At 39.7% G+C, this 12,084-nt stretch overlaps 1 protein-coding gene across 1 annotated transcript in view; it reads right to left on the reverse strand.

Annotated features, from left to right (window-relative positions):
* SLC1A7 (solute carrier family 1 member 7) overlaps nucleotides 1-12,084 on the reverse strand; it is a 39,201-nt gene that overhangs the window by 18,116 nt on the left and 9,001 nt on the right. Inside the window, exon 3 of the mRNA XM_015870613.2 lies at nucleotides 9,165-9,380. Within this exon, the coding sequence (XP_015726099.1) occupies nucleotides 9,165-9,380 (216 nt within the window). The remainder of the gene's footprint in view (nucleotides 1-9,164; nucleotides 9,381-12,084) is intronic.

A 12,084-nucleotide genomic window follows, 5' to 3' on the forward strand; every position in this document is an offset into this window, starting at 1 on the left:
GGCTGAATGGTGCAGGAAGCTGCCGTACAGATGTGACTGACTCAGCAAGGCACAGCATGGGAGAGTTCTTCAGAATTCATGCTATTGGACTCATTTCTAAACACTGGAGTGAAACTAGGAACTCTAGTTTTAGTGTCTGGCTCCACCACTGTCTCTGTGTTGTAACTGACAACATAAATGGTATAACTCCTTTCCCCATCTAACTGGGGAGAATATTTCTTTATTCTGTATTCTGTCTTGCTTATTTAGATAATAGGCTATTCAAGACAGAATCAAAGTTCACTGATATACTCCTGAGATCCTTGGGTGCTGTAATCTACTCTGGGACTTTAAGCACTGCTGTGAGATGACCTGTGACCAGTAGTATATCCTGATACATTTTCATCACTAAACTTCTAAGCAGCGTAGATTTTACAGAGGTTTGGTCACAAACAGTTTGCATTTCAAACAGATTATCTGATTCCTGATTAAAAGAACTGGGACTAGAGCTGCACAGTCTCTGCTAACTTTTAGTTTTGTTCTGAGGCTTCGGAACAAAAGCCTGACATGAGGCAAACAGTTTCATCTGTGCTGACAGCTGGGCTATAGCCCAAAATAATGATCCTGTACTCTGAGATCTGCACTGAAACCGACATATTTTTAATCCCAAAGGATACTCTTGTTACTTTTTCTTCTTTATCTCAGTCCATAACATTTCACCCAGTAATACCTGGAGTTAATTTATAACTTCTGTTTGAACTAGATTATTACCTTGTAGAAAGTTATTTAATCCTAATTTGAAATGGAGAGCGCACCCTCTAGAGGCTTCAAAGAGGAATAATTCAGCAAAAAAAGTCATATATTTCCATGTAGCATTTGGGAATCAATATTTGTATGATTGCTCTAATAGCCCTAAGAGAACTGATTTATTTTCAGCAGCACCACGTGTTTGAACCTAAAGGCAAAAGAGAGTGGCATGCTGTGAAGGCATCATTTGTCATCTTGGTAAGGCTGTTGCCTTAGGACACAGTATTTAATATCAGGTGAGCTCACAATGATGCACAACGCTTCACTTCTCATCTTTACCCCTCCTGTCCCTTTCTCATACCAGTGGAACCAAGGCAGCTCAGATGACCTTCCCTTGCCACCTGAAGTGGGATGCTGTGGAATCACAGCGTCTCTAAGCTGGGTTGTACACTGGCAGTGTCTCCTTAGATTTTACCTGTCCTGCTTAAGAGCCCCAGACATGATGAGGGCCACATCCTTCAGGGACATGAGATTCAAGGCTCTCCCCACACAATCAACTTGTCATAAGGTTTGGTTAGCAAGACTTAGTTAAATTAATGCAGTTCCCTTGCACACACCATTGTTTAATTAGAATTGTAAAGCTTGAGACACTCATTGTGCAATGATATGGTTAGTGACAAGCAGAGCTCACTACGCTGCTGCAAGCCTGACTGCTTTCACTTCTGTAACAGCAGTGAATAGCACTGAAATTTCTCTGCAAACTTTCCATAAAAGCTGATCCTTCTCTGGTTCAAGTGTCAAATCTGTAGCCAAAACAAGACACAGACAACAGCCAGATGTTCATCGCTTTCCTATCAGATGCAGACACAACCTTTTTCCTGAGCTCCAGGAGCTTGGCTGAGGCAGGGGACAAGCTGAAGGACAGCTGGATGGAGCTGGACCTGGGAGAGATGGAGAGGAGGTTCACAGGAGAGGGAAAAGTTTGTTACTGCCTCGGTATGCCTCATAAGGGAATTCTGCTTCAACGCTGTAAGAGAGTCTACTAATATTAAATTGCATATATAAATGCATGATTTGTGGTGATCAGACATAAGGTGCTATGGGACTGCAAAGTGATAGTGTAATTATTGTGACATAACCTGCTGTATCCTACTGTGTGAATATGGATTGTTTTGAAGAATGGCATCACACTGAGCAGTCCTGCTTAGGTCTTACTATGAATGTCATGTACAAGACAGAGCACTACAAAGAAATATGTGTTTAATTGCTGATGATTTCTACTTTCTATCTCTGCTTTATAGTCTTAATTAGAAGAATTAAGAACAAATTGAGACTGCTCGAGAAAGGAAATATCATGTGGTTAGTAGCTGGATTAAATGTTAGACAAATTTGTTGAGGATTATAGCATTTTATTTCTTTATCATTCTTTATCCTGCAGGAATTACAACTACCCACATAATACTGGATGCTGGAATGCTCCCAATAATTTTTAATATATTATGCACTGTGATCCAGTCTTTGAGACACAATTTATCTAGTGAATGGCTGACCTGAATGTGTCTGCCAGAACTTCAGCTTATTTTTTATTTTAAGCTGGTTTACTTGGATTGAAAAAATCCATCATTAGCCAAAATTTAGTTTTGTTAATTAAAAACATTGAAGGGAGCAATCTGTGAAAGAAAACTCTAATGGACCAAACACAAATAATAAGAAAGTATGAAACAGCCACAGATACTCAGGAGATGAGTGGGAGTTTATGGATTCAGCCAGGCCTCTTGAGAAACATCTGACAAAGCCTTGCTGTAGAGATACACCTTGCTGCATGTTGATATTTGTCCTCCTATCTTCCAGGCATCCAACTTGATATCAGACCAGCCCTGACACATCTCTACTGCCTTCACAAGGATGAAGTTATAACCACATGGATTTTGTATCAGTATCATAAAGTGAAGCCATCCCTCTACAGAACAGGTACTGTGTTCATCACTGGCATAAATTGAATTAAAGACACAGTCAGTACTTAAGAAGTAATAATTGTTGTTGTCACCACTTATAAATGCTCTGGTGCTTATTCAATTAAGAGAACTAAGCAGATAAAATATTTCTAGATTTCCAGTGCTACTTTCTGATTGCTTATAAAACACAAAACACAAAATAAGACAGTGGGAAACAAAGCGATGTAGGATTCATTTCTCTAGCACAACTGATTGTTTCTAACCTCACCAGCACAATTTAGAATTCTTGGCAAAAATAATTTCACAGAATAATGGAGAATTATATATAGTGAATAAAATTGAAGGAGATTGGTGCTGAACACAGGTACATTTAGGTTTAAGACAAGGATATGAGTGTAAAGCAGGAACTGAGACATGTGGCCTTTGGTTATGCAAAAAATTAAGAGCCAAGTACTATCTGCCCTGAGCAAGAACAGAGGACACTTTTCCCAGAGCATCTTCTGCTTCAGGAGTTATGCCAGACAGAGCAGGTGTGTTTATCACAGGCTGAAAGAGTGAACATATATGAAGCTTCAATATGAACTTTCTACAGACCAGACTTATTGCTGAACTACAGATGACATAGCTGGCCTATATTTGTTGTGCTATCAGCATATACAGACATGTGAACTACTAAACACTTCCAAGTGTATCCTGCTGTGATGATGCTAGGAAATTTTGGAATCCTTGTCTCATTTTTGTATGAGATGAGGATTCAGGCATAAGGATACACCGACAGTTAGAAATGTGTATGTATAACTAAAGCAACAGGTGTTCAGCAATTATGGAGCCATGGAATTTATAGAAAATCCTGCAGACTTGTAGCAAACAACAACCAGTCAAAGGAGCTGCTCTGAGGGTGCAGCTTGTAGTATATGTAAAACTATTTAGCACCTTGTCACTGCTAATGGGAGCCCTTTTTCCCTTCTCCATTGTCTCCCAGCAATTAATCTAGCAATTAACATTACTCACTCATTTTGGTCCCTTAACTTTCTGCTCTATTAGGAAGCTAAACTGTTTTAGAAAATCATTTTCCAGCTCAAGCAATGCTTTGGTCGTACCCCCAGGGCATGAGTGCCCTCCTGCTCTCCTCAAAACGTTGCTAACTCTGAAAAGTATGGTAGTGAGACAAATATCAGCACTGTTAGACTATTTTCTTGCTCTTGCCTTTACCCAAACTGTCCATGAAACACAAGTATACAGCTATTGGAAAAGACAGTTTGATGGCTCCTGGATAACTTCTATTACAAATAAAAGGCCAAATTCTGGTTGTAATTATACTACTGAATGTCTGAAATACTCATTTGGAGTCCTGACCACACCATCTGTTGATTCAAAGCACTCGGTTTGTGCAGATCTTTTTAAAGAAGTTAGGCCAGCAGCCACAGGTACAGCAGATGTTTCCTTGATTCAGAACACCCATTCCCTGTGGGGCACTCTGTGCTCTGCAGCAGCAATCTGGTTTTGCTCTCAGACTTTGATGTTATCAGTACCTAATCCCTGCCACACCAGACAGTCTTTGGCTGCAGTCTCCCACGCTGCAGAATTAAAGCCACCTTTTGCAACATATGTGTCCTGGTAATATTTTACTGGCCTATATTTGTGTTGGGCATAAAGCAGCTTTGGACACTGCTCTCTGTCCTGTATTTCTCACATCTGAACTAATTTAGCTTGTAAGAACATTGTTTTAAGAGTGCGTTTTTGGCAGTATTCAGTACAGCAAGGGTATGGAGACAGTAATAATGGAGTCCAGGTAGCTTGACATGAGGACTATAAAGTTTCCAGTAATTTACAGCTCTGCAGAAGAATGAACAGCACTGCAGTTCCTATTTACTATAATCTGAAGAAAGGTGTCTCTTCTTTCTCAGTGACATTCCCTTAACCTCAAAGATTCCTTTGTGTTTACTCTTTTGTGCATGAATTCCATCACCAGCTCTGTAGACTCCTGCTATTGTACCCCATGAGCCACAAATCCTGTCCTCAGCTGTACAGGAATACATCTGAAATAGATTCCTGCTGATGTCAGTGGGCTCCATCAGGGTTTGCACACCTAAAATCAAGGGCAAAATTTATTTCAGCAAGTCTGAACAAGAGGCCTATCTCAGGGTCTGTGGAAAGATGTATACTGCACATAAATAATCATTTCATTTGGAATAGAATGGAATGGAAGAGAATAGAATGGTTCAAAATATGTACAAAGACTGTATAGTCCAGCTGCCTGCCCACTTCAGGGCTAACCAAAAGTTGAAGCACATTATTAAGGGCATTATCCAACCGCCTCTTGCATGCCGTGCCAACAACCACATTGCTAGGAAGCCTGTCCTTAGAATCAATCTCACTACCCTGGCTAAAAGGACCAAGCATGCTTTTGCAAAAGTCCTTTACAGTACTATTATTATGATAAAAGATGCTAATGAAATGCAAAAATCACTAATCAGAACTAAGGCATTGTGTCGTGCTTGTCTTTTTTCAGATCAAGGCCGAACTAATTTGGAATCAGTTTGTCAAATACTTTGACATTTTACATGTCCTGAGGGTGACACTGTTGCATGGCATTTCAGTTTCAGTAAGGAATCAGGAGGGTGAACCTCCTTCCCTTGCTTCTTCTGAAAGACAAGCTCTAACAGTGCTATAACTTTCTGAAACACTCATTCTTTGGGGTGGAATCACAAGTGCGCCACATCTTTAGGAATCTTGTAAAGGTTGAGTCATATAAAAAGTAGCATGACAGGCCCAGCATATTTGCACTGTGGTTCCAGGAAAGGAAATGTATTTAATAGAAAGTGTTCCTTCATTTCAGAAGATGTCCAGGCCAATTTTCAGGAGGATGAGTAATTTATTCCTTTCTGGGGCTGAAGCTTTCCTATTGTAGTTTTAACTCATGGCTTCCATGTGTTGTCTGCTTCAAAGTCCCTCTTCCCAGCATCATTTTCATCATGGAATTATCTTTTTTCCATGTTGCTTTCCTTTTATGACAAATAGGTACCATACATTTAAGGACTTCAGAGCATTTTAGGCTTCTGAGCAGCTTGAACTTCTTAAAAACTAACTAGAAGAGAACATCTGGTCACACACAGTGGTGAACAGTGCTGGCATCGGGCTACTTCTGTGAGATAAAAGAAATCTAGGAAACTGAAATGATTAAAAAATGATAGTTTGCCACAGGAGACAGATGAATATTCCTACCATAGGTACACAGTGGCTTTTGGTAGAAGATACTGGAATGTAGATCAAAGCTATTGAAAAAAAAGTTCTTTTATAGTTTAAACTCTGAGTCTTTTAATACACTGTTTAATTCTTGCCTGCATATACAACTCAGTCTTCAGCTGTAACCTTCTTTAAGCATAATTGTTGGTTTTGCAGCCTGGACTTCTTCCTAATTACAGCAGATACTGAACTTCTCCAGCCCTGTTTTGAAGTAATGGAATTTCTATACATAATAAAATAGGCCTTAGCTTGAGAAGAGAGAAAGGAAATTATTTTAACAGCACCTGGGGATCCCATGAAAATATAAATCCTCTACTGTGTTTATATTCTCTTCTAACTATTAATGGTATATTAAAAATAAAAACAAAAAGCCCCAAACCAACAAAAAAACTAACTACACAAATCAGAACAAAGAACAAACCTCATTTGGTTAAAGCATGTGAGCCAGACTGAGTCTCCAGGGTACCTGCTTCAAAGTCTATTAAACTGGATGCAGTCCTGAATATTCAATGGTAAAAACTGCTCTGATTTATCCTTCCAGTAAACAGAGTATGAACTTTGGTGTTATGTCAGGTTAAGGTGTGATTTGATCCTGTCTGAATTCACTGTGTTGTTTTACTTGGAGCTTCTGAGCTCTGCTGGCTCACAATATTGTTCTGCTTGGTGAAGCTTGAGAAAACTAAAAATGTCTGTGAGCCCTATGTTTTGTGGTGCCTGTTTGCACACACGATAAGCTGTATATAAAACAGGAAGGTGAACCTCCAGTTTGGCTTGGATTTTTTCCCCAAGTGGATGTTTATAATGTCGAATCTTTATCACATCAGACAAAATTTGTTTCCACTGATGACAAATGCAAACAGCATGATTTAAGCGGCAATGAAATTCACCCTTATAAACGGAAGGTATATGAAAGTGACAATAGAGCATGGTGGAAATAGTAACTGTTAATGTAAATAGTGCTGTGTAATAGATCTTGTTTCACAAACATTCACCCCCGAGTTCTATGCATTTTCTATTTTGTTTGTCAGGTGGACGTAAGTTCTTGAAGAAAGCACACCAAATATTTTCAATTGGACATTAATCCTCTAAGTGCAGCCCTTCTTTTGCCCTTTAAACACTTTCTTCTTCATTTCTTAACTGAAAAAAAGGCCATTAAATATTCATTTTTTCTCATATTTGGAAAAAAATACAGAGTTAATTTCAGTAGTTCACGTAGAAGAAAAGAAGGCAAAAGTCTGTGTTGATTCACTGCTATTATTTCCTTTGAGATGCCCCCAAAACCACATTCCTAGAACATGACACTGCTGGCTCTCATAGAAGCTGGGAATATTTCCTCTGGGACCACAGAATTTTCTGAATGATCCTCAGTGAGGTACTTTTTCCCCACACATCTCAGTTCTCCAGCTGTAGGAAAGGAAAATGTCTCTTCCCTACCTCACAGAAGCGATGCACATCATGAGAATAAATCCATTAAAACTCATAAGGCACAAGGTGTTTTTATGCATTAAAGAGAACAAAATGATGATCCTTAGCCTGAGGATTTGTATTTTTAAATATGGATGAAAATACAATTTCATGAGCTCGTACCAGGAATCTTGACTATAATTAAGGCAGATTTGTATATCTGTCTCAGCTCAGTAAAGTGGCAGCTGGAGAGAACTAGAGAGAGAACAGCTCTTTAGAATTGCATCTCCTACAAAACTTCAGACTGAAAATTGCCATCTAAATTATTTATGCTCAGCCCAGATGGTTGCACAATGCCAAAGAAGAGGGACAAGTTATGGGAGATTCCTGCACAGGTATGAAATGAACCAGCTGGTTAAATGGGTGTCTTCCAGAGATGGAAGATGTGTTTGATTTAAAGCTGGATCAGGTTAAAAAAAATACTCAGATACTTAAGTCCAGAACAGCACTAAAGATTTTCAGCACTAAAGGCTAAAATGTGTATATTGTGCTGCATTCAGTGGCCTTTTTGTATAGGCTAAAGTCAGGAGAAAGTCAGCAGGGGCAGATTGACATCCACAGATCATGGCCCCCATCTCTGGGGATTCACTTTTGAGTGGAATCCTTTCCAATACTTCTGTTTAGGCACAAAATGGCTGACTTGTGGGTACATATATTGAGGCTGCAAATTTAATATGTCAATCAGATTACATATGTCTTGGGTGATGCGAGGTTTAGAGCCATTTCAGAATCGTGTGGTAGTGTCCCAATCATGTCACATACACTGGAGTTTTATTACTGTTTTTTAGCATAATGTGGGGGAAGCACCACCTGCAAAATAATACTGTATAAATGCTATATTATGCTATCACCAGATTCCTCCGTATACCATCAGTATTGTAGAAATGTGAACACTGATTAATGTTATAGGTACTCAGAACAATGATGAGGCTCTGCAGTAGTTCTTTGCTTTATTTCTGATTAAAACCACTCCTAAAAACAGAATCCTCACCCCAAAATTCCAGAAATTCAATTTCTAGCAACATCCTTCCTCTCTGCCAAAAATTCCAAACCTGACGTCATATATAACACCACAAGAAATAATAATACATGTCATCATTTCAAAGTGGCTCCATATCTGAAATAAGTGAGGGTGAATACGTGTATCACTGTGCCAAGATTCATGCACTCCACTCGTACACTTAGCATTCTTTTTCTTTTGAAGAATGCCAGATGCTTCCTGTGCAAACTTCTGTGCACATGTGCAACTGATACATGGAGAGGAAATGAATGAATTGAGAAGATAAGCCAATCTGGGCCTGAAAAGATGGTCTACAGCTGTGAATGGAAGTGATTTATCACTGAGCTGAAGGATCAGCTTTTCTAGCTCAAACCAGTAGATACATCATTACATTTAATCCAGACTTCCACACAGATATTTAGGAGTCTTGCAATTGACTTCAGCAGAGCCAGGATTTCACCCATAATGTTTATCTAGGCTGAAAGCCCACTCCCCACAATTGTGACATTATTTATTTAGAGAATGCGGTTATTTCTGTAGAGGAAGAATAAAAACCATCAGTGTACACTCAGGGTAGAAAGAGAGTGCAGCTGTGGATGGTACTTAGCACAGCAAAAACGGAGTGAGCAGCTCACAGTCCTGACATAGTTGATGTCTGTGCAACACTGAGAAGACTTCAAGGTTTACGACCTTATCCTCAGGCCACAGCTGCTCCTCAGGCATTTATGTACAAAACATTATCTCCAGAAACCTGAAAGAATGAATGCAGTTACCGGATTAAGTCCAGCAGTGCATCTGCAGAGCTCATGATGGGCTTTCCACCCTCCTCAGTGCTCTCCTTCTGTGCTGCTCCACCCGGATGGATGATGGAGACCATAATTATTCCCACAATCACAGCCACAAATGTTGTCCACAGGTAGTAAGTGACGGTTATGATACCCAATCGACTGGAAGTCTTGGCATCCAGGGCTGCTAGCCCAGACATTAAGCTGTGGAAAGAAAACACAAAATACATGGCACCTTGTGCATAACATCAATGCAACAGAAAGCCTAATTTCCTATTATTCCATTTGCGTCTTGCATGATCAACTTCATATCAGTGTTTTTGGAAGCTTGCAGTAACACAAAGCTCTTCCCATCACTGTCAGAAGATGGTCAGAGGCCTCACAAAGCTTGTCTCTGCTATGCTACATAACTCTGCTATGTAATTTAACCCCCACTAGCCCTCTTTTACAGGCAAATTAAGGCACTGCTTGGTGCCTGAACTTGCCCTTGCTTCTGTGGCATAGACCCTGCTGCTGCATCCCGGTAATCTGCAACTGAGATGTGAGCTTCCAATCACACCTGTGTTGCCTGGGGTTTTAAACTAAGATTTAGCTTTGAATAATCCAGTGTAAACTCTTCTGAACACACATCTCAGGAAAACTAAAGTTGAAATAAAATTATACATTTACTATTTGATGTGACCCTGCTGCCTAGATTTATCATCAAAGCAGAACAGATTATCAAGCTTTTTCTCATAGTAATGTACTAAGCTACATCTCCTTGAATGAGACCTCCTTGACCTCACTCTGCTCAGTGAGGTTGTCTAGAGCCAATACTAAAGTGCAGCTTAACCTGTATAGTACATTTAATGAAATCAAATGGATGGGGTTTAGGGCTCAGGTTCCTGCTCTCCACTAGATTAATTAAGAAAATGCACTGCTTTTCTGCACTGCCACTCTCTCATGTAGGACAGCTTTTGTTAATGTTACAGGAGCAAGGGAAAATGCTGGCTGCACTGCAATATCGATCATTTAGGAAATGAGCATCTTGATCTCTCACTTTTGTAGCCATTATTCTTCCTTCTCTTTGAACAGTTTGATGAAAATTCCACCTTTCTTTTTGCCTGTAAAGCTCTGTTTACAAACACAACACTACATATTAAAGAAGAAAAACAATAGCAGCCATGATACTTCCTTGGCACTTCCCTACGGAAGACTTGATATTCTAAAGCAGTGACTTAAATGTTGTTTGTGTCTCAGAATAAACTGATTTCTAGCTGGATGTTTTTCATAGTAACTGTTTTAAGCGTTCATCATAGGTATGCACGGAAACTGACACAAGTGGCATGAAAGCCCTGACCAAGCAGATCTGCTGCTATTGGGTAGGATGTCACACATGCTGATTACTTAGAAAATGCACTAATGAGGAGACACAGTACAGTTGTTTTGTCTGCAGCTGTCCTGAAGCCATTACCTCTGTGGGAAAGACAGTCCCTGATGTCACCTGTGCTGTGTTTGCTCTGCAGAGCAGCCGGGGATGAACTCTGCTGCACATGGTGCTTGAACTGTCACGACTGTTCACCTGGGAAGTATGTCCAGGAGATCTGAAGGCAAAACCTCATAATTAAGCACTTCCAGTGGGTCGTGTGCCTTTGGGGGTGCCACCTCAACCCCAGCCATTGTACAATTAGGATCTGGGGGAGGATGTGCAGCTAGAATCTAATCAGACATTGGCTCGTAGGTGGCAAATCCTGAGGGGGCTAATAATGAGATTGCTCTGTCTTGGGGATATTCATTAACAAGATCATCATCTGTAATGAGATTATCCTGTCACCAGATAAAGTCATGCTCGGTTCATGCTGTGATGAGAAAGTTCTCAAAAGTAATTAACTATGGAGATGCAACAGGGAAAACTGTGGTGTGATGAAGAATGAATCAAGGTCTGGGTTCAAATAAAGCTGCATGTTATTCATGGCCTGCAAAGCTCAGTTTGAAGAATGGACCAATGGAAGTAGTCTTCCAAAGGCTGCGGAGCAACAGGGAACATTTTAAGCAATTGCTCAGACTAATTTTCAGGAAGAAATGTCTGTAAATAGTCAGAAATGGTAGTCACTCATTAATTACTTTTCATTTGACTTCATACATTTGATGTCAGAAGGAGCAGAACAGAAGACACCAAGATTAGCAGATATAGTGAGCATCACAGTTATTGTATGGAGTAACACACAGTGTCATCACAAGATTTCCTCACTGTTCATCACTATAGCTCTGGTGTGCACATAACGCAGCTAAAGAATGATGAGAAAAAGTATCCTTCTTATTTTCTATGGAAAACAGAATTCAGAAGGAATAGCTTCCTAATATCACTCTACCATGTTCAGGTTTTACCTTTAAAACTAGCGTTCATTAGACACTCTTGGCTATATAAACCCCTTGTCAACAGCAATCCAAGCTGCTTCTATGACTGAACAAAGATGTTTCTGTGCCCTTCAGAACCAGACTCTTAAGAAACACAAACGAAAACCAGGAAACTTTGAATTCTTATAAATCCTCAGAATCTAATTAGGCTTGGAATAACCAGGCAGTTATTTGATTTATCGGTTACCATAGCCTGACTTACCATGTATTCAAGTAGCTTCTACAAATATGCTTCATGCATAGCTACCATAACATGATTGCCAAATAGACTAGAAAGGACTAAGTCAATGAAATCCAACCTGCAGGTTTTCTGAATAATTACAATATTTCTGACTCATTTAATCAGTCTGGCCAAAAAACAAAACAAAACCAAAAAACAGGAAAAAAGTTCTTGCAATTTCATATTTATGGACTATTTCTTAGTTTGTATTGAAAAAAGTACAGCGTCAAGTTTAAGGCCTCCTGAATACATTTGAATTCATTCTGGATGAAATGCTAAACGTTGCAGAGG

This window comes from Coturnix japonica, chromosome 8 (assembly GCF_001577835.2).
Source record: "Coturnix japonica isolate 7356 chromosome 8, Coturnix japonica 2.1, whole genome shotgun sequence".
In the NCBI taxonomy this organism is placed as follows: domain Eukaryota; kingdom Metazoa; phylum Chordata; class Aves; order Galliformes; family Phasianidae; genus Coturnix; species Coturnix japonica.